The sequence below is a fragment of the Balaenoptera acutorostrata genome, chromosome 1 (genome assembly GCF_949987535.1).
Source record: "Balaenoptera acutorostrata chromosome 1, mBalAcu1.1, whole genome shotgun sequence".
NCBI classification, from domain to species: Eukaryota; Metazoa; Chordata; class Mammalia; order Artiodactyla; family Balaenopteridae; genus Balaenoptera; species Balaenoptera acutorostrata.
This window is the reverse complement of record NC_080064.1, coordinates 107,021,125-107,045,013: the sequence shown is the minus strand read 5'-3', so window position 1 is coordinate 107,045,013 and position 23,889 is coordinate 107,021,125. Positions and strand designations below refer to the sequence as shown.

Genomic DNA, 23,889 nt, shown 5'->3' with positions numbered 1-23,889 from the left:
ATAAGTGTTAAGTTTTACCTTTTTTATCCTAGTACAATTTAGTACAGTATCAACTGTGAATTATGCTGTACACATATGCTGTACAACTAATGAAGTATTGTCTCAATCCATGAGCATGCCATTCATTCAGTCATTTTTTCAATAAACATTAATTGAGCATTTGCTAGGTTCCAGGAACAGGATACTAGACTCTGGGGAATAACAAATGACTACTGTTTCTGCTCTGAAAGGATTTAGAGGCTATCAGGGGAAGAGAGAAACATGTTAAAAATTTCTTTTAAATTCAATAAAATATTTTAGATGCTATCAAAACTACTCCAACTATCCTCACAATCCCACCTTCTCAAACTCCAAGGGATGGGCCTGGTCTCTGCCCAGCTTTCCTGACAAAGTAGGGAAACTGGACAAACACGATGAAAGACAGTTTCATGAGGTAGCTTCTAGAAGGCAGGGAGAAGTTTTGCTAAGCCTCGATATTTGAATTGGGTCTCTAAGGTAGTAATTACTTTAAATAGGGGCTTTCACATTACTTACAATGTGCACTTTGTTCGTTTTTCCTCCTTCCTCCCTCAAATCTTTACTTTCACTTTAATGTCTGGACCAAGTCTGTGAACGAACTGAAGACTGAACAAGATAAATTTCTGCTTTCACGGAGCTCGCATTGTAAGAAGGTTTAGTCAGGGATGATAATTCAAAATAATCACCAGCACTGACAGCATCAGTATGTGCACCTGGGTCGCTGCTTCCAATCACGTCAGGACCTACGTGGAGAAGCGCGTTCTACGCGAGGCGGAAGGGCGGACGCCACGGTGGAAGGCGGGGCCGTTCTGGTGTTCCTGGAGGTAGCCAATGGCCACCTGGAAGGCGGAGCTTTTGAAACTGACTGGCATGGAAACCGACCAATCAGAAGCTAAGTTGGATGAATTGCTGAGGCGGAACCCGAAGAGTTTGGGCACTGTTTGGTAGGCGGTGCGGGCTGAAGAGGGGGAGCTCGGAGAAGGTTCTTTTTACTAATCTGAAAGAAAGCGTTAAGCGTTTCAATTTTTAAATAACCGGTCAGGGCTTCCCTGGTGGCGCGGTGGTTGGGAAGCCGCCTGCCAATGCAGGAGAGACGGGTACAAGCCCTGGTCCAGGAAGATCCCACATGCCGCGGACCAGCTAAGCTCGTGTGTCACAACTACTGAGCCTGTGCTCTAGAGCACGCGAGCCACAACAACTGAGGCCCGCGTGCCTAGAGCTCGTGCTCCGCAACAAGAGAAGCCACCGCAATGAGCACAGGCACCACGGCGAGGAGTGGCCCCCGCTTGCCGCAACTGGAGAAAGCCCACGCGCAGCAGGGAAGACCAAACACAGCCAAAAATAAAAATAAATAAATAAATTTATTAAAAAAATAAATAAATAACCGGTCAGCCATACTAGCGCATATGTCTGGATAGCAGCCCAGATATAGTGGCTATCTATTTTTTGTCTGCCAAGAGCGCCACCTCCTAAGAAATGCTTTTTTCATTTTTGCAATTATGTAATTCAAACAGAAGCTGCTGTTTACTTGTAGACCTCTGAAACGACAGTGTTTGGTCTGGGGGTTGTTATGGGCCACAGGTTGCTGGGACTGTTATTTATTCATCTTCGTCACCTAGCTCAGTGTCTGGCATTTAATTAGGCACTCAAGAATTGTTTAAAAATAAATGGACACAAGCCTCTAACTACTGCTTCCTTTGATCTCACTTGTAAAATCTCTAATCTTCTGACTCTGCTTTAATGCAAAGTCTCATTCTGTTTTATCTGCTTAATTTGATTTAGATATATGTGCTTTACTCGGTTTCTTTGATAAGTTGTAAGAATTTGCTGTTGGCTCTGATATTCAAATTTCTGTTTACCTTTTTTTTTCCCCCCAGTACAACGTTTACAAGCTCCAATATTCTTGAATTTGGCCCATTTCACCGTGTTGTTGTCGGGTTTCAGGCAAACAATGGGCCTTGGGAAGAGCCTAGATTCAGGAACTGGAAAGAGGCTGGGATTCTTGCTCCAAATCTGCTTCTCTGTGCATTCTTCTCTCTCTGCTTCTCTCATCCACATAGCCATACCCTTGGTTAAAATACTTGTATTATTAATTTCTCATTACTGCAATTGTTCCAGCAGAGGCTGAGTGACCATAATTTGAGACTGTGGTAGAAGATATGTCCTTGTTGACTGGTCGGAAGGGAAGTTAGATCAGGTTATATCTGTGAGCTATTCTAAATGTAAGATATGATTTTACCAGCTTAGGCTCCCATTTACACAAGGATTGCTTTCTGTTTCACTTTCTCACTGTCTCTGTTAATAGCACCATCAGTTTTTTTGTCTTGTCTGTATCCCAGTCCTTCATCTTTTGTGTGGAGTCAATCATTAGGTCTTCCTCCCAAAATCCTCTCCAGAAATAATACTAGTTTTCTCCTAGTAGCTGTAGAGTTGTAGAAAAGGTAACAAAAGCATGAGCTCTTTAACCTGTGGTTAAATGTTAAGACAGAGTCATATCAGGATTAAGAGCATAGGTTTTGGAGTTCAACCTCAGCTCAAATCCTGTCCCATTACTACTAGCTGTGTCACCTTAGAAAAATTACTCTCTGAGGCTTTTTCTCCGACTCAAAGAGGGGACCTCATATTAAATAACATTGCTGAGTTGTTTGGTTAAATAACTAGTATCCATAAAGCACTTAGCAGTGTTTCTATTAATGCAAACACCAATTAGCGCTTAATAAGGTGTAGTTATTAGTATAAAAAATAAAATACAACATTTATATAACTTCTTTTTTAGTTTACAAAATGTGTGCACCTACACTTTCTTGCTAAATAATCACAAATATCCTGAGAGGCAGATAATATTCTCATTTTAGAGATAGGGACACCAAAGAAAAAAGAGATGATAACACTTCCTCAAGTGGAATTGTCTAGAGGTTGCTTTGATAGGGGGTGAATGCAGTTACTGGAAGTTTTGCAAGGCTGTCCTGCTACCTATCACCATAGATCCCAGCTTTTGGACGGGTGACTGAGCTAGGTGATTTCTGAGGTCCTGTAACTTGGTCATTTATTCACACATGCAATTAATATTTTTTTTACCAGAAACTGTTCAAGGACCTGGGGATACAGCATAAACAAACAAGCAAAAAACCCCAAAACAACATGCACACTCACACACACAGACAAAAATCTCTGCCTACAAATATACAAATACAGAAAATATTTTGTACAGGATATACAATATAAAAAATTAAAAATTAAATATGAAAATATCAGTATATAGCTTGTCAGTTTTTTCATATACCCTTCATCTAAGTACCCATTAACTCCCACCCTCCTTCCCAGCCCTCTCCCCAAGCTTAAAGTATCAGAAACTAGAAAATTCTATTTCAGTTTGTGTGCCATGCCCTCTCACGCGTCAAGGCTTATTCGAAGCTGGAAATCCAGAAAAGTGGGCGGGGCCTTGGAAGTTTCTGAAGGTGGAAGGAGAGACGGCGGAACTTGTGTGCGGTAGCTGTGGTTCTCGGTGGGAAGCCAATTCTGAGGACCGGTAGTGGAGAGCTGTGGAGCTTGTTTCCGGCCACCTCAGCGGGAATCGGAGACGCGAGCAGCTGGGTCCTTGGGAACTGAGGTAGAGGTATAACTGTTGTCGCGGCGGAGCAAGTCAAGACGCACCTACGGCCGTCCGGGCCAGTGTTGAGTTTCCGTAGCCTGTGAAGATGGTGTTGCTCACGATGATCGCCCGAGTGGCGGACGGGCTCCCGTTGGCCGCCTCGATGCAGGAGGACGAACAGGTGAGCTACTAGATCCCCGGGACCCCAAGTTCCTGTCAGAGCGCTGTGCTCTCAGCACGGGATTCCTCCTTAGGACGCGGGAGACCCTTGTGGCCTCCCAGGCGTTTCTGACCCCTCTGAAGTGCTTTTCCTCTTTTGGCAGTGGAGAAGACTACCTGTTAGAATAAATCTTTCCTGAAGGCGGAGGTAGATTTTTGTGTTACCTGTTTCTTTTTAGAAAACCTCTCTGGAGAAGGGATAGGTTTGGCTGATTGTGATCATCCAGTGTTCCGTAATTCTTTAGGGACTTTGTTAAAATTCAAGATTTCTATTTTTTTATTTTTATTTTTTTGCTGTTATTAAAGCTGACTGACAGGTCCTGGGAAAAATCAGCTCCTAAGTTAAGTCCTCTTTCCGTAGCACCTGATCCTTGACCTAGTTTACTGACATCTAGTGAAAGCAGATGAGGTAATATTGCCACATGTATGCACCTGCTTGAAGTTCAGTACAGTACCTTCTTTCAAAGTTATGCCCAATTTCCACCTCCAATACGCCTTACTAAATTTCTGTTGTTGGCATTACAACCCTTGTGTTATATTCCTGTAATGCTTTGTACCTTTATTTTACAATTTTGTCTTTGTCTTTCCAAATTTCCTAGCAGGCAAATGAGAAACCTTAGTCATCTATGTGTTTCCCATAGCTTTTACAGTAGCAGCTTTGTGCTAGTAGGTGCTCAAAAATGTATTGCGTTGATTGAAAAAAACAAAACAAAACCTCTAGATAGCTTGCGAGGAAGAGGCTTTGTGCCTTAAAATCACAAGGCAAATTTCTCGTGTGAGACAAGTTCCTGGAGCAAGGTCAGGAAGTTCCTGAAGAAAGGAGGCTGAGAATGAAATTTATATAATTTATTTAAAGTGTTCAACTTTATTTTACTTTCTCATACAACCCAAGTAATGTAATTTAAAAAAAAAACAAAACCTCAAGACCTAAAAAAAGATGAATATTTTGGACATTTTTTTGAACTTCTCATTCATATATTCATGAAAAAAAAAAACCTCATTAAACACATCAGATGTGCCAAGCATGGTGTTAATGCAGGGGTTTGGGGGACATAGTCCCTACTTTCATGGAGCTTACAGTTTGGTGGAGAAACCAGATAACTAACAATTATAATGTAGTATAACTGCTATGGAATAGGAAGAAGTTTCTGTGGTTGAACATGGACAAGGTATCTAAATTGAGTTTTGGACCTCAGGAAAGTGTTCCCAGAAGAAAGGACATCTAAGCCAACAGTAGTGTCTCCTAATTAGGAAAGCTTCTATTTGGTTATATGCCTTTTTAGGTTTGATTTGGAAATATGTTCACTTTCACTTCTAGGAGAGTAATGGTACAGATTGTGAAGTTGCTAAGTTGCTTCGCAGGTCATGCTAAGTGAAATATTTTCTATTTATTCCACAAGACAAAGTCTAAGTTGAGATGAAATTTGAAAAATATAGCATACCCTGAATTTTCAATTGTGAAATATTTTTGTCTTGTCCAATGTTAAACATTTTCCAGGACTGTGCAGGAGTGAAATTGTTAAAATGAATGCAGGGACATGATTTGAAACAAGGGAGATGGTGTGGGGGAAATTTTCCTTGAAGGATATGTAGTTTGATTAAGAAATAGTTTTCCCAAGGGGACAGAAATCTGGTCAGTTTTCCAACTATTGCTTTGAATTCCAATGTGGGCAAAGAGTATAAATTGGATTTGAAATTCCATATAACAGTAGGCTCTTATTCTCTGCCTTCATACTTTATTGAAAAAATTAGTTGATTTATTACTGTGTGTTTCTTAATTCCAAACTAGGTATCAGTTTACCAAGATGGGTTGCTTTAATTGACAAGGAAAGATATTTTACACAAAAATATTTTTGTGATTGTAATTCCATAGTGATTTCCTTTAGGAATTTTGACTTTGAATGGTAACGTCTTTCCAAAACTTTTAATATCTGCAAAAATATGAATCTTTGACTTATTTTTACTATTATAATAGTATACAGAACATTTATACAGTGCCTACTACATACCAACCATTGTGTTAAGCCTGTTAAATGCATGATTTCATTCAATCTACATACCAACTATTAGGATAGGTACTACTATTATCCCCATTTATAGATAAGGAATCTCGGAGGCTAAGGGAGCATAGGTCTCTTGCTTAAAGTCGCACAGCTAATAAGTAGCACAACAGAATTTTTCACCAGGGTTCCTCCCTGCCTCCTTTTTTTCCCTTCCTTCCTTCCCTGTTAACCTACAACCACTATGTTAGTTCCAGGTACATAACATAGTGATTTGATAGTTCTGTCATCAGGGTTTTTTAACTTCGGCACTGTTGACATTTTGGAATGGATAATTCTTTGTCGTGGGAAAACTGTCCCGTGCATTGTAGGATGTCTAGCAGCATCTTTGGCCTCTACACCTTATATGCCAGTAGCACTACCACCACCCTCCATCTAGTTGTGACAACCAAAAATATTTCCTGACATTGCTGCATGTCACCTGCGGGGAGGAGGGGCAAAAATCACCCCTGGTTGAGAACCACTGTTTTGGTTTAAAAAAATTTTTTTTTAATTAAGATACAGTTGATTCACAATATTAATATAAGTTTGAGATGTACAACATAGTGATTCACAATTTTTAAAGGTTATACTCCTTTATAGTTATACACGTTTATAATTACTATAAAATATTGGCTGTATTCCCTGTGCTGTACAATATATCCTTGTAGCTTATTTATTTTATACATAGTAGTTTGTACCTCTTAATCCCCTACCCCTATCATGCCCCTCTTCCCTTCCCTCTCCCCACTGGTAACCACTAGTTTGTTCTTTTTAATCAATATCTGTTTGATTCTACACTACAGGCTTAGTACCTAACTGCTTCACTTGTTCTAAGACATTTTAATAATGTATTTACTTCTTAGGAGTCTGGAAATAACTTTTTAAGAAATGGATATCTTGATCAAATAGTTTTATAGTTAAGTACCCTAATTGTCCGGGCCAAATATTTCAATGTATTCTTTCAATTATTTACATTGATAACAGATACCATATCTTAGGTGGTTACTAGATGCTAGTCCTTGTACAAACTGTCTTCTTACTGGAGATGAACAATTATTCAAATAATACAATAGAGCATTAAAAAAATGATACAGAGTATCTTATGCACTGTTTCCTCTGTGCTATAACTAGAAATGTAGGCCTAAGACAGGTAGACAGATGAACTTTTCTTTTCCAACCTAGACTCTCTGATATTCTATCTATTTCTTCCTTTCTGATATATTTCTCCTTTTTAGATGTTTGCAATTTCTTTATCTACCTTTCTGTTCTACCTCAAAATGAACCATGTTTCTTAAGGTGTTAGATATAACTGAGTACAGGGCAGGGAACTCCCAAGAAGCAGATAGTCTTTTGTACAGTTAAACTGGCGCACTCGCCCAATCATTGAGGGTTGATTAATCACCTTACTGCTATTGCTGTTAGAAGAAAATGGTTGGTTCTTGGTGCCCCTGGCCTTTGATCAGTAGAGTTCAACAGGAATTTACAAATGATAAGAGCTTAGCTAAACATTCTTATAAAGGCAAAAGATGGCATTTGATACAACTACTTGTTCAGCAGTCATAGGTGGCAGCAATAAAAAGGATTGTGGTTGTGTGACAATTTACTACCCTGCACCTCCTGCATTTTGTATACAGAACCACATCCTAAATATACTGATGATCTCAAATTAGTTTCAGAATTTGTGTAGACATTCACATCTACTTCATTATTGGATTGCTAACAACTGTCTTCCATTATACTGTGTATAAGTTTCATCAAGTCTGTTCTAGATGAAGTAGAAAACAGAATTAGGACATCTAATCTAACTATTTTTAGATAGACTGGCTGACTGTGAGCCCTTTGTGACTGTAATCTTAAAAGTGAACCTAGGGTTTATCTGTAAAGCCATGATTATGTTGTTATGTGAGATCTAGATCAGAGCTGCCATATGGTTTCTTGAGCATTTCCTATGCATTAGATTTAATATTAAATAGTAAGATATCACCTAGAAGGTGGATCTACCATTACTGAAGCAATTTTAATTATACAGGTGATATAGCATGCTTAGGAGCAGGGGCTTCAGAGCTAGACTGCCTGGGTTCAAATCTTAGCCCCTCCCCTTATTGGCCCCAAGTCCTAATATTGTGGGTGCAAATACACAGTAAATAGGAATGGATGAATGAATAATTTTCCCATTATAAAATTAGTTTCTGATTATTGTAGAAAATTCAGTAAATATGTACAAACAAAAGGACCAAAAAGTTAATGGTGATTTATTTTTTTAACCATTAAAAGAAGTGGTAAAATTAAGTAATCTCTACTTAAATTATATCCACTTGATGTCTAACCTTAATCTTTGTGTGTGTGTTTAAAATCAAATAATGGGTAATACTGTAATACTGTTCCACCTAATTTTTTTCACTTAGTGTATAATGAATATCTTCTCATATCATTAAATATTACACAACATCATTTTAATGGCTCTGTAGTATTCCATTATATAAATATATACCATATGTTATTTTTTTTAACATCTTAATTGGAGTATAATTGCTTTACAATGTTGTGTTAGAAGATGTGGAATTGTTGGATAAAACATTATGCAAAATTTTTTAATTTCTAATACATATTGTCAAAATAACTACCAGAAAGATTGTGCCAGCATCGTGTTCCCAGGAATGGTAATGCCAACTGAACCAGCAGTGTAAAATGTTGGTTGGCGTGCTGTAATTCCTATGTAGTATGTCCCCGGTGTTACACATTGGCAGTCACTGCTTTGTTCATTGTAAATTCCTGAAATTGTAGCATGCTTTTGGCCATAGTTTCTTGTAGTTCGTACAGTTGTTAGTCTCTTTCTTTCAGATTGCAGTAATATTTACAGTGCCTCTTATAAAGTCAAAGGATTTGTGCTAATCTTCATTTCACTGACAGTTTTTTGCCATTTCTTTTTTTTTAAATTGAAGTGTAGTTGGTTTACTATATTATATTAGTTTCACACTTAGAATATAGTGATTCAATATTTTTATAGATTATACTTCATTTTAAAGTTGTTATAAAATATTGGCTATATTCCCTGTGCCGCACAATATATCCATGTAGCTTTTTTATTTTATACATAGTAGTTTGTACGTCTTAATCCCCCCTACTGCTGTCTTGCCCCTCTTCCCTCCCCTCTCCTTACTGGTAGCCACTAGTTTGTTCTCTGTATCTGCGAATCTGTTTCTCATTTGTTATATTCATTCATTTGTTTTATTTTCTAGTTTCCACCTATAAGTGATAACATACAGTATTTGTCTTTCTCTGACTTATTTCACTAAGCATAATACCCTCTAGGTTCATCCGTGTTGTTGCAAATGGTAGAATTTCATTATTTTTATTTGCCATGTATTTATTTAACTAGTTCCTTTAAGGTACTCACCTGCCTTTAGCTGTCAAAAAACTTATAATTAACATTTATGGTTGTGGTTATTTTATGAATACCTCTGAGACACTGATTTAATTGATTTGGGGGTGGAGATTGGGCAGGAGTAGTTTTTTTAAGATTTCTAGGTGATTCTAGTGTGAAGCCAAGGTTGAAAATCATTGGTCTATGTTGGTATTATTTCTTGGCACTTTAGTAGCATCTCCAACTTTGTTTGCATCCCTTTAATCTACTGTTGTGGGGTCAGATATCTTCGGAATGCCACATAACAACATTGGTGAAGCCAACAGATTGACAAGTACCACTCAAATTTAGGAACATAGGATATTGTGCACTAGTTCAAAGCATGTGATGGTATTCACTCTCCCCAACTGGCCAGTCATGAGAAAAACAATATATAGATTAGCAATACTGTTTAATATGATAATGTTAGTATACATTATAATGTTAATTACTGCAAAGTATTGTTAATATATAACAGTATACATATACATGTTAATGTAGGAGTATTTCTCAAGTGAACAGCCTTATAACAAATCGTTGCCATAAAAACAGTGTTAAACTACAAATCGATACTTCTAGTGGTCTCTGCCTAACTCCCCTGGTTCACCTCATGCTTATTTACTTCCTTATTTATATTGAAATTTCCAGTTCACCATTTTATTTTTTTAATTTTATCTTATTTTGAGTTATAATTGACATGTAACATTATATTAGTTTCAGATGTACAACATAATGATTCAATATTTGTAGACACTGTGAAATGATCACCACAATAAGTCTAGTTACCCTCCATCATGAAAAAATAGTTACGAAAATTTTTATTCTTTTTTCTTCTTGTGATGAAAGTTTTACTGTCTTAACAACTTTCAAATAATTCAATACAGTATTATTAACTATATTCACTATGCTGTACATTATATCCTCATGACTTATTTTATAACTGGAAGTTTGTGCTTTTTGATTCCCTTCACCCATTTCGCCCACTCCCCCACCCACCTTCCCTCTGGCAGTCACCAGTCCATTCTCTATCTATGAGCTTGTTTTTTGAGCAGGATTCTAGTCTTTTTTAATGGCTGAATAGTATTTCATTGTGTATATATACCACATCTTCTTTATCCATTTGTCTGTTGATGAACACTTAGATTATTTCCATATCTTGGCTATTGTAAATAATGCTGCAGTGAGCATAGGATGCATATATCTTTTTAAATTAGTGTTTTGTTTTCTTCAGATAAATACCCAGAAGTGGAATTGCTGGATCATGTAGTAGTTCTATTTTTAACTTTTTGAGGAACCTTCATACTGTTTTCCATTGTGGCTGCACCCATTTACATTCCCACCAACAGTTCACAAGGGTTCCCTTTTCTCCACATCCTCACCAACACTTGTTATTTCTTGTCTTTTTGATAATAGCCATTCTAACAGGAGTGACAATGAGGATATCTCATTGTGGTTTTGATTTGCATTTCCAGTTCACTATTTTAAATATAGCTTAGAATCCTATACTTGTACATTTGTTTATCTGCCAGTTACACGATTTTATCATTGCTTCCTTGACTGATTTTACTCTCAGCTCAGTGGTTCACTATCTGGAATTTTAAGTTTCACTTTGTACTTTCTCATAGTTATACCGTAGGTCCAATCCCTGGGAGAACCCTGTGTAAACACTTTTCTATTTAAACATTTAGTTATTAAACATCTACCAAGGAGAGACAGTGTTATATCTTTCAATTCAAACTAAATAATCCAAAATAAAATAATTCCTTCCCATCACATGGCAAAAGTTATTTGTTTGTTTCCCCCAGTATGTGGATGAATAAATAATGTATATTTGCTTCCCATTCTTCATGCACTTCTTTTCCATTTTGGATCTAGTAGGTTATTGAGGTATGATTTTCTCCTTTTGAAATGACATTGCTGTTTCCCCTAGTAGACTTCTTCCTCTCTTTAAAAAATATTGTAAAATCATTTAGAAATTGTTTAGGAAAATATTGCCTATAACTCTATCATCCAAATGTTATTATTTTCATTTTTATATGAACATATCCCTTGCTACCCAGACTTTTGCTATCCAAACTCAGGAACCAAATAGATTTATTTAGTAAAGGATATTTGACTTTCCAATCTTTGTCCTTGCTCTTATTCATTTTTACCTAATTGCAGTTATAGTGTTCATAATAATTTGCAGTCATGGGTGCACACAGTTTTGCTTAAATGCTCAATACTGTAACACGTTATGGAAGATTTTGCTTGATATTTCAGCACAAAAATGAGATGATTCATTCAGTCTGTTGTTCCCAGGACTTTCCCCTGAGTATGGAACATGTTGTACAGTTCTGTGCCAGTAACTGTGCAAGTGAAATGGGTTAGGAGGAGGGCACTGACCTAATAGTGGAAAGAACACTGGATTGAAAGAGTGCCTTAAGGAGTACACTTTTGCTTTTTTAGCAAATAACTATTGTGACTTTGTCGAAAAACTCGGGATTTGGTCCTCCTTTTTTCTCTAAAATAGGCCACTTTTATTTTGTTAAAATAAATCTTACTAACCTGTAAATGAAGGACCGTATTCACATAGTGTCCTCAGAATATGATGCTTCTCACAGATTGGTACTGCTTTTGTGGTGGAAAATTCTTAAATGAAGGTGTCTTCTTTCAGTCTGGCCGGGACCTTCAACAGTACCAGAGTCAGGCTAAGCAACTCTTTCGAAAGTTGAATGAACAGTCCCCTACCAGATGTACCTTGGAAGCTGGTGCCATGACTTTTCAGTGAGTATAGTCCTGATTTCTTTCTGATTATTTAAATATGAAATACAGTAAATACAAGTAACACCTGATAAGAATGGTAACTTTTTTAAAAGTAAAGGTAACTTTAAAAATATAGTCGGGCTTCCCTGGTGGCGCAGCGGTTGAGAATCCGCCTGCCAATGCAGGGGACACGGGTTCGAGCCCGGGTCTGGGAAGATCCCACATGCCGCGGAGCAACTGGGCCCGTGAGCCACAACTACTGAGCCTGCGCGTCTGGAGCCTGTGCTCCGCAACAAGAGAGGCCGTGACAGTGAGAGGCCCGCGCACCGCGATGAAGAGTGGCCCCCGCTTGCCACAACTAGAGAAAGCCCTCGCACGGAAACGAAGACCCAACACAGCCAAAAATAAATAAGTAAAATTAAAAAAAAAAAAAATATATAGTCGCTCCATGGAAGCAACTTTCCTGACTCTAATTCTGCAAAACTGAAATCTTGGTTTCTTTATTCAATTTCCATACAATAATTCAACCTGTTATCCTGTGTCTAGTAAATGCTATACATATCATGCAGTAATAGGTAACTTTTGCTTTGGGAGCTTCTTGGAGCCAGACACATGTAGGTTAGTACCCTTGCTCAAACATTTACTGACAGTGTAACCTTGAGCAACTCACATGTCCTTCTCTGGGCCTCAGTTTCCTCTATAAAATAGGGAATCATAGTTTTGTGAGGATTATGAGAGAATCCATGTGTATCACTTAACATCTTGTCTGGCACATAGAGAATAGTCAATAAGTGTTAGTTATTATTTAGAAAAAAGAAAATTATAAAAGATAATTTAAGAGCATCTAATCAGTGGTTATAGACAATGCATACAACTGAGAGAGGGATCAAAGGGACTTTATTGGATTTCAAATTACCTACAAATAATTGGTATTAAATGTTTAATACATGTCAAGTTTGAAGGTGATAAAACAGGAAGGATTAAACAAGAAAAGAGAGGGCAAGAAGATCAGGTGAAAATAAAGAAGAATAAGCTAAATCCTTACTATGTTAGGAACGCAGATACTAAGATAATATAGGCCTGGGAAGAATCTGCTCTGTTTAACTCAGACAAACCCTCTACTCATCAAGAACAAGCAAACAAGTATAAAGAATCAAAACCAAAACAAAACCCTGGCTTATTGGTTAAGAAAGTAGTGAATATTAATTTTTGTAAGGTATTTCAACATCCAAAAATATTAGAGGCACTTAATTATATAGTATTTTTATCTCTACCATGGGTTAGGAACAAAAAAGATCTAGGAAAGATCTCATGGAATTGAAAAGAGATTTTCTTCTGCTTGGTTCTTTATAATTTCATCTCTTCCTTTATTTCCATCCAAGAACTATTTATTAAAGATTTATTCTTTGCCAGACAGTGTATTAAGTCTTGCCTGTAATGTTTTAGCTTATCCTCTTATTAGCAGAGAGAGACACATACACAAACAACTATACTGTAATACCTTAGGACAAGAAGTGCTGTAGAGCAGAGAGAAGGAAGCAATAAATTCCCATTTATAGAGTAAGTTTCAGGAAAGGGGAAAGAGGGAGGGAGAATAGAGAGAAATTCCACAGAAAAAATTATAGTAGAATTGAGCATATGAAAATGAACAAAGTTTCTCCAGGTACATAAAAGAATATTATAGTTAGAAAAAAACAATAAAAGCAGAAGTCCACGAGCATGTGAAAGAACCTAGCTTATTGGAGAACAACATGTTGTTTGGTGTGTTAGGATATATGATGGAAAGCAGCCTACACTTGTTTTGGAGGGCTCCAAATAGTATACCAAGGTGTATGATTTTATTTTATAGGTATTAGGGAACCTCTAGAGTTTTTAAGCAATATCATATTTACTTTGTAGGAATAAAGCTAGTGGTTTAGAAGATGGTCTAGACTGAAGGCAAGGAGACTGGTTAATTTAGGTGCCCAAGCAAGAAATAGGACAGCAGTATTATTGTTATTGTTATTATCGTTGTTGTTGTTATTATTATTATTTTAAAGGGCATGAGAGATCATATAATATAATAGACTATAAACTATGCTCTGTGGAGTCATAGGATGCCTTAGGAGCCACATAGAAAGGGCAGGGGTAGGGGTATGTGTAATGCTTTGGGCCCTTAAACTCCTACTTAAGCTAAAGAACTTCTGATTTTATTTGCTGTACATATTAGTCTTCTGGATATAATTTTTGCTGAAATAAAGAGTACTATGGCTAAAAAGTTTGAATACCACTGAGTAACCCAACCTCTTTCCAAAACTATCTCAGACATGTAGTCATATAGCCTCTTCCAGACTGCCAGGTAGCTCACTCTCACAGGAGGAAGTCAGTTCTGTTATTGAACAATTTGCAGTCTATACAGAGTTCTCCTATCCTGGAAATTCGGGAATATTATTAGTCCTGAGATTATTTTCTGTACCCAGTAAATATTGTGGCATTAACTTCCAACTTTTAAGTATCCACAAAGATTTCCAGTTCTACTATTTTTCTTACAGCTGGAAGAAATTTAAATGTGTATGTACTTGTTTACCACACATAATCAAAGGGTAGATGGAGTCACAACTCCGAGTTTTCAAGAAAAAGTCTTAGGTATTAAGATATTTTAGTTGAAGAATTATGTAATGAATAAATATGTCTAAATACTCTTTTGGAATGTACTTCTAATAATGGGAAGATGTTTGCTTTCTGATTCCAGTGATTTGTGGTTTGAAATTGACTCTCTGATTTAGTTAGCCTCAAAGGGCTTGGGCTAGAATATTTTCAAAACTTTGTATAGGGAATTCCCTGGCGGTCCAGTGGTTAAGACTCCACACTTTCACTGCGAAGGGCCCAGGTTCAATCCCTGGATGGGGAACTAAGATCCCACAAGCTGTGTGGCATGGCCAAAAAAAAAAAAAAAAAAAAAAAAAAAAAAAAGGTTTGTATGGCACTGAGAGTCTATTTCAGATTGTTGGAGGTATTGTTAATCTACAAACAACTTTTTCATGGTTTTTTTTGTCTCTGCAGCTACATTATTGAACAGGGGGTGTGTTATTTGGTTCTGTGTGAAGCTGCCTTCCCTAAAAAGTTGGCTTTTGCCTACCTAGAAGATTTACATTCAGAGTTTGATGAACAGCATGGGAAGAAGGTGCCAACTGTGTCTAGACCCTATTCCTTTATTGAGTTTGGTAAGTTTTTGCGCCTCACCTCTCTATCAGGGGAGTAGTCGATATGCAGAAGCTATTGATATAATTTTGACACATTTTTTTTTTTTATGCTTACCTACTGAAGTTTTGGATTCTCCCTCCTAGTCCATGTCTTTTGTCCTTTTGAAAGAATGAGGCTTCCTTCTCATATAAGTAATTTTCTCTGGTCTTTTGATTTTTTCCTCATAGAACTTGTTGCCCTTTGCTCTTTTTTGTTATTTAGTTTGATTCTTCATTAGGGTAAAAAATTGTGTCTAAAGATCTAGATTGACGTGTAATAACTGAGTTCTTTTTTCCCCCAACCCAACCTCCTCACCTCCCCCGCCACACACACACTCACATACTCACAGTGAGACTCGTTTTATGGAAATCAAAATTTGGAAATCAGAAGGAATGGTGAACGAGATCCTCTAATTTAAGTACTAGAGGGTATATGGTATTGGGGCATAACATTTACTACATGCAGAAGTAGTGAGCATGGGTGTCCATATTTGTGTAAGAATTATAGAAAGACTCATTACTGGTCAGATCTGGTAAAGTATCTGATGGCAATAGATCAAAGGAAATGGCCTTTAAGTAGAGGAAGTGAGAACAAGTATGATTAGACTACATCACTGACATTTTTAGTTAAAAAGGAAATTGGTTTTACTATCTCTGAATTTCTGAAGTGTTTCGAGTTTGCTAGATAAATGGGTCCTCTTGCTTTTTAGAAATAAAGAAAATCTAGCAAAGCATTCCAGTGTTTCAAAACCATAAACTCTCCAAGTGCTAATTTTTATAATGTCTGGTTTTGCAAATTTTATTTTTGTAGATAATAGCAGTTCAGTAAACCCAATAAAAAAATAAGACTGCTGTATCAAGGTCACACAGGAAATAGTTGGTATACTCAAATTAGCTTAAAGGATTATATACAGAGATATGAATGGGTTATAGATGAGCTATAAGGTACAGTAACCTGAGACCGGTAGCATGGTAATTGTTATCATCCCTGAGCCTGAATGGATAAGAGAAAGCAGTTTCTGGAACTAGGAAGGAGAAAATTTATGGAAAAGGCCCATTTGAGAGGAGCAGTAACTTTTGGTGGAGGTATACTGCCAGCCCAAGATGGCTTCTCAGGGAGGAGCGAGGGGAATAAATACTTTGACATCACTATCCACTCCCCTTCTTCCGTACTCTTGGGGCTCCCGCATTGGCTGAACCTAACCGGAAGCTAGAGGGCAAGGAACCCATTGATGTAATCCATGCAGGTCAGCTTCCTGCAGGCAGAAAGCAGGCCCAGAAGGGTGGAGAGGAGATCTAGAGGCAAATGAAGGGTATGCAGCACACACATCTTAAGATTTTTGCTAAAAGTTGAAAAGTTGAAAATATAATCTTTAATAATCATTCTTTTCACAGTTTTGCGTTATATAGACATTGGCAAAAATGAATGAGCGTGCAGTTTTGTAGTAGTATTTTGGAAAACGCCTGTCCCATTGATACTCATTCAAGAGCTTGGTTAATCACGGACAGTTGCAGATCCAGGACTAAACTCAGAATTTACTCTTTCCTACTTCTTTGATGGACATGAAAGAAGTTGTTAACAGTCACTTTTCTTCATCATTCTAGATACCTACATTCAGAAAACGAAGAAGCTTTACATTGACAGTCGTGCTCGGAGAAACCTAGGCTCTATCAACACTGAATTGCAAGATGTGCAGAGGATCATGGTGGCCAATATTGAAGAAGTGCTGCAACGGGGAGAAGCACTCTCAGGTCTCTAAAAGCAGTATGAATCTTATGAATAAGTGGCTCTTATTCCGTAGGGAAGGATAGCTTATTTGGGAGTAACTTTTATGCTGTCAGATTCTATCTAGTACTGTTAAGAATTAATCTTTCAAAACTGGATTACATTGCAAGCTTCCAATATGACATATGCTTCTTCCTAGTGTGGTTAGTTTCTATTGAGTTGGAACAATGTAGTCTCATTCCATATCAGAAGCAATTACTGTTTCCAAGATATTTACAAAATTAGATCAATATTTACAGAAACACATAAGTTAAGGGAAATGAAAAGAAGAATGAGAGGAAATTGTCAAAGATTTATTGCAGTAGTTTCCTGAGTAGCCACTTTAGGAGACTTTACTGCCGCCAGGTCAAATGTTATAAAATGCCATTTTCATCAAGGCATTCCTCTGCTGAAAAACTTTTAAAACCTGTGACTACAAGATAAGGTCTAGTCTCATCTCAACTTACTTTTCATTCATTCAGTCATTATTAATTGCGTACTTGTAATGTGCAAGGCACTGTGTTCTCTATAATGGAAGATAAGGAGATTGCAAACGTCTCTCATTCTCCCTAGTTCACAAACATTCTGCCTCACAGGTCAGTGTCCTTACCATCCTGGACCTTCTTTAGGATCTAGATAAGAACTGCCTCTTCAAAGAAGCCTTACCTGATCCTTATATCCCACAATGCATTAATCCTTTTGTCCTTCAAATTCTTAAAACACTTACATATGTAATGTTTTTTAGCACATAATGTGTTATGTGTATGTGTGTGTACTAATTTACCTAAAAATATATGTTTACCTAATGCTTAAATGTTACCTAAATATTTAATGTGAGCATATACTTTTTAAAAGTAGTATTTATGTGTTTCATATCTATTTCATATACTTCTTTTATTTCTTTCACAGTAATCATCACAAGTAGTTGCCTTAATGTGTATTTTTTGAATTCAGCCTTGTTACATATTCATGAATAATGGGTTTCCCTTTATTATGAATTGCAGATTTTAACCTTTATGTTTGTAGTCAGCAGTTGTCCCAGCATATAGCTTCAAACTCTTTAAACATCAAATTTTGGATGAGTGAGTCTGTGTAAATTTTCATCATTACAGACTCACAGGTTCTACGTGGGATAAAGTAAACCAGCACAGGAATTTTTCTTAAATCCAAAATTTATATATTGGTCAATTTATCAAAAGTGTAATGGATTTTCTTCTAGTGCTTTGCTGATTGCTACAAAGCTGATATGCTGATTAAAAAAGAAGTACAGTTCTACCCTTAAATAACTTCATGTGATTGGGAAGATAAGAAAGATTGTCACAGAGTAATTTATAGATAGTGTAAGGGAACAAACATCAATTGAACACTTACATTGTGCTAGGCAATATGGTAGGGGGACTTTACATATATCTTATTTATTCTTTAGAGTAATCCCATGTGAAGTGGGTGGTATCAAACCGGTTTCACAGATAAAGAAGCAAAGACTCAGAAAAGTAGCTTACTATAAAAGTTACACTGCTAGTACGTGGCAGAATTTGTTGGCTTATGGAGTCCTTGTCCATCTTCAGTGAATGATAGTTTTAAATCATTATATATAGATCTATAGACAATAAGAGTTATAAAAATGTAGAAGGAAGTAGATAAATGAACAGGAAAGATTTCTTGAGTTTTGATAGATCAGGAAGGAGTGAAGAGTGGTATTTTAAGAGGAAGAAAAAGCATATGCTGAACAAAGCATATATGAAGACAGTGGAAAGATTAGCCCACCTCAAAAAATGTTTTCTTCCTCTTTAAGCTTCTGTATAATAAGAATCCATCTTTTACGCCTTTTTCTCATTCTAAGTTTTAAAGTTTTAGAGCTAATCAACTTTGCATTTATGACCCAAGAATAGTTCCTGTGGGTTCTTTTAGCAAGATCAGATTATGCCTTTTTTACTGCCTAAATATACCTGTTTCTTTTAAGCCATAGGTTTTATTTTTTATTCAAAGGTGTCACCCTATTAGACTGTAAATTCCACAAATATAGGGATCATGTATGTTTTGATCATAATTGTATCCTCTAGCACTTCTCATGGTGCCCATAACATGAATATTTGCTAAATGACTTCTCCAAGCAATAGCTTTGTCTTTATGATACTATGTGTTTCCAAATGTTCCAGTGTAAAGGGATTCTCTTAACTATTAATTATTTCATATGACCTAATATTTATTTCTTTGCCCAGTTATTCTCAGCAGATTTAGATTCATGTAGCAAATATTTATTTATTGATTTTTCACTGTATTTTTCACTGACTGTATGCCAGATCATGTTCTAGGCACTGGGAATATAGTAATAAACACAGTAGTAGTTAAAAACCTCTGTCCAATGGATTGTACCTTCTAGTAGACTGGCTGGAAAGATTCCTTGCAGCATTGTCATGGCTATTTCTCATCCTTTAACTGTTTTATTGCACTAGGTGCTTTTCTTACAGGACAAGTTCTAATTTGGAAATGGCTGGCATGCCTGTGTTATTAAGTAATGCCACATTTCTCAATCAAAACCAGTCTCTATTAAGCAACTCCAAATATTCCAAAAGCATTCTCCAAGGAAGAACAAATAAATTCAGATTGCAAAATAGTTTTTCAAAATTTTAAAGAAGTAAAAAGTTTGATTAGAATTTATTTATGCCAAACTGAGAGTTTGTTTTCATTATTAAAAATATGCCATATATTTTAAGCCCAGTCTAGCTTGTGTATATCTGACTATTTCTCTAAGTGCTCAGTTAACAATTAAAAGAAGATACTGACATTACAAATGTCCTTATAGAAAAAAAGAAAAACTTTTGCCTAAGATTCTAAAAAGCTTAATTTAGTAGATATTGGTGGTTTTCTAGCACCTGTGATTGTATTTTCATTATAATACAGCTCTCCTATATCTGTTAAAATATAATTTCTGATAGCTTTATCTTCATAATAATAGTCTTTACTATGTGGAAAGTCTTAGAAATTTGGTAGCAGTCACCACTGAGATATAGCTTAATACTCATTGTCTGGTTCTTTGAATTTTCTGGTTACCTGCATCTTTTATCTTACCTGGATTATCATTTGTCAAAATATGAGCGAATATGATTAGACCATTAAGAGATTATGAAGATAGTTATGGTCAGCTAACATTTGTCAAGTGTTTACTGTATGTAGGCATTGTGCTCACTTTACAGGCATCCTATGGTATGTTTATTGTTACTATATAATCCCTATTTTTATAGACAAAAGAAGCTGGGTCTTAGAGAGGCTGAGTTGACCAATACCACATGACTGATACAGCTGAGATTTGAACCAGGGTCTGAGGCCAGAGCCTGCATACAGCCTCAAGAATTTGAACATAAATTGATCTGATAATTTTAAAATGTATTGTAGATTTTACAGTGCTTCAGGATCATGAGTTAATCAGTGTATGCAACCTTATCCTTAAAATAAAAATGATAATTTAAGCTTCATGGTTTGAAAAAGTGCCACTCATTTTGGTTATTTTTATGTCTTAATACATTTGATAAAATACTTTAAGGGACTAATTGATGTTATCCTTTTTTCCTTTTTGACAGCATTGGATTCGAAGGCTAACAATTTGTCCAGTCTGTCCAAGAAATACCGCCAGGATGCGAAGTACTTGAACATGCGTTCCACTTACGCCAAACTTGCAGCAGTAGCTGTATTTTTCATCATGTTAATAGTGTATGTGAGATTCTGGTGGCTGTGAAGTAGTGAATCCAGTCACTGGCAAGGGAGAACCTATAACCCAGCAGGTGTATGTTTTCAGGAAGCTGAGCTCACAGAGATGCGTATTAGAATCCAAGTGGAACTTCTGCCTCTAAAGACCTTGCAAGGAAAGACATGTCCTGAAAATGAAAGATTACGCCTCATTTAATGAAGCTTAGCCCTATGTAGAAAGTGTCTTTTGGGGGCAGAGGCTTTCTCTGGGTGCTAAGCCATGTATGTTAGGGAACAGTAGATTGTTTTATTTGTTTTTTTCCCTCCCTGTGTTTTATATTTTTAAAACGGCACTGACTGGGCATTCTCATCTCTAATGGAGCCGTCAGTGAGATTTGGCTTAACCAACCTGTGCTAGCAACAGTCTGAAATCCCTTCAGAGAAGGCAGCCCTTTGGAAAGGTTTTGGACTCTGTTTAATCAACATTCCGTTTGTTGGTGACACTTGTGATTTTTCAGGAATCTGAGTTGTTGATGGCCTTTTAAATAAGACTCCAGTATGTGAAGGTTAATTGCTGTGCTGCAAGAGATCCTGTCTATTGGCCCCTGTAGGAAGTTAACCTTTGTTGTTTTCCATTTATGATGTTTTGCTTATTGCACAATTGCTTTAGGGTTAAATGAATTATATTGATGCCTTGAAATTATAGCACTCCGTGATTAAGAAGCTAAAATGTTTTCTGTCATTTACTCCTTAAAAGACTTAAATGTTTTGTTTGGGACATTCTTAATTTTATTTTTCTGCATCTGGTTTATATTAATCTAAGAGTGAATGTAGCATACTGATAGCCAGAGGCCCCTGACTTAGTGACAAAGAGAGGCCAGCTCATAACTACAGCTTTGTCCTGCCCCTTTCTCACTTTTTCTCCACTACGATTTTCCCCACTCTTCCTCCTGCCACAATTTGCCAACATTTTTTAAATTCCTCTATGTCCAGTAGTTTCATGTGCCTCTCAGGATATCCTCAAATATCAAAATGGAAAATATTCAGTTGCGTAGTTAATTAAATTGAAAATTTTCAGAGCAACTACTCAAACTACTAAACACATTTATCTGAGAAAATCTGAGAGCACCTTGTATCTGCTTCAGTTATGTAATTCTCTGAGAATGTTCTAGAAATAGGTAACTCATTTACAATAGCTTCTATTAACAAATAAAAGTACCTATGATTTTTCCCTTTTTTGCTCAGGGATAATGGGGATTTCCTTTTACCTTCTGAGGTAGAATTTTTTAAATGGGGAGAATAGGCCTTTTAAATATTGTCACAAGGGTCTACAATATAACCTGTAATTCCTACACATACTGCAAGCATTTCTTTAAATTGTACAGGAAAATGAGCCTACTTCTTAAAATCTTTGGAAAGAACTTTAACCAGTAAGCAATTTTATAACTCAGGATCATCAAACCTACTGTTCTGATTCCTGATAGAGAAAAAAATTCTATTTCTTTAAAACAAGGCAAGGAGAAATGCTTATTTTATTCCTGATAATTTACAGAACTAGAATAAAATTTTTTTCTTTCCATTTTGGACCTATGTCTGCCAATTGGAGTTTTGTGCATGAAATAAGAAGTTACTTTTTATAGAGAATAAGTGCTTTGAAGTCCCTAAAAGGCTTATCCTAAGTAATGATATTGGTAATAAAAGCCTTTGAAAGGCTGAAAACCTAAGTAGTGGTACCATAGCATTTGGTACTTCTGTAGGAGTGGAGAGTGGCAGTTCGTTGAGAGTTGCATGCTGCAACCAAGTAGTCAGCAATGAAATAAATACTTCTAGAATGTTCCCTTTAGTGTGAAGTTTTGTTATCTAGTTAATTTACGTGCACATCTTCTATAGATACACTTCTACCTAAACTCAGTGGGTTAATTAAACAATGAATTGGGGTGGGGGCTGATAAACAAAGGGATAAGAAAGTAGTTTAAGATTATGATGGTAGAAAATGAGAGAACAGGACTGTCATAATATGACTCCTACTTCTGTTCTTTATTGGAGGAAGTGGGAAGATCTGACTAGATGAAATGAACCAGCAACCAAACAGGTATCTTAAAATAGAATGTGATAAATACTGTTCAGGGTTATCGGGGGCACATTAGAAAAGGACACCTAATTTACTGTGGGAAGGGGTGTGGTAAGAGAAGGAGAGTGGGATTTCCCAGACAGAGTCAATGGCTTATGCAGAGTCATGAGTTAAAAGAGTAAGGCCCATTTGGGGGATCATATAGCTTGGTTCAACTTAACTCATAGGGTAAGTATAGGCAACTGAGACTTGAGGAAGAAGAAGTAGATGGTACACTGTCATGCAAGTCATTCAGACTATACTAACATCAGTGGCAAGAGATGGCATCAGATTTATAATTTCAAATGATCATTCTGGCCATGCTATAAAAGATATATTAGAGAGGAAAAAGCCTGAAAGTAGGGAGATGAAACTAAGGAGCCATCAGAGTAGAATGAGACATAGACAGGTTTCAGGTGATTTTCAAGAAAGGAAAAATCCCATATACTGAAATATTTACACGATGCTTTCTTTGTTAGGAGCTTATTTTAATGCTCATGTTGACATTTTGAAGTAAATACTGTTCACACCATGTGAATGAAGAAACTTTACCACACTGAGGCACTGAAGAGTTGAGTAATTTATCCAAAGATGCAGAGCTAGCAAGTGATGGAGCTAAGATTTGAACCTAGACAGTTTGACTCCAGAGTCTGTGCTTTTCTCCACCATACTATACCACCAAGAGGTCAAATCAAACAAGTACCACAAAATGTATTTTGAATTTAACAATTAGGAGCGTAATCATACAAGCAGAGTAATTCCAGAGCAGTAGAGACACAAGTCAGATTCCAGTGGGTTGAGGATTGTGTGAACCACTAGGAAGTAAAGACGTTGAAATGCTCTTTAGAAGTAGCTTTTTTGGTTATGACGCTGAACTTCATAACATGTTTTAATTAAGAAATCTCACAAATGTTAACATAGCAATATTTGGCACATTGTACATACATCTGTTCATTGAAATGTCCAACTGGTTCTTAAGCTTTTTGGAAAACCTTTGAAAATCTGGTGAAAGGTATGTGCCTTTACCCCAGAACAATGTTCATGTGTACATGTATACCAAGTATCACATACTATGTCAGGGTTTTCA

At 36.6% G+C, this 23,889-nt stretch overlaps 1 protein-coding gene across 1 annotated transcript; it reads left to right on the top strand.

Moving 5' to 3' along the window:
* Positions 1 to 3,560: 3,560 nt before the first annotated feature.
* SEC22B (SEC22 homolog B, vesicle trafficking protein) lies at positions 3,561 to 22,528 on the top strand. Its single transcript, XM_007169300.3, has 5 exons — positions 3,561 to 3,791; positions 11,931 to 12,040; positions 15,062 to 15,222; positions 16,846 to 16,992; positions 20,587 to 22,528. Exons 1-5 carry the CDS (start codon positions 3,717 to 3,719, stop codon positions 20,739 to 20,741), a joined length of 648 nt encoding a protein of 215 aa, XP_007169362.1. The 5' UTR covers positions 3,561 to 3,716; the 3' UTR covers positions 20,742 to 22,528.
* Positions 22,529 to 23,889: the final 1,361 nt, after the last annotated feature.

Excerpts from the sequence above, each read along its gene's own strand:
- SEC22B (XM_007169300.3), top strand. The coding sequence starts at position 3,717 with ATGGTGTTGCTCACGATGATCGCCCGAGTGGCGGACGGGCTCCCGTTG. Across the intron at positions 3,792-11,930 it reads CGATGCAGGAGGACGAACAG|TCTGGCCGGGACCTTCAACA; the intron begins GTGAGCTACTAG and ends GTCTTCTTTCAG. Across the intron at positions 16,993-20,586 it reads ACGGGGAGAAGCACTCTCAG|CATTGGATTCGAAGGCTAAC; the intron begins GTCTCTAAAAGC and ends CCTTTTTGACAG.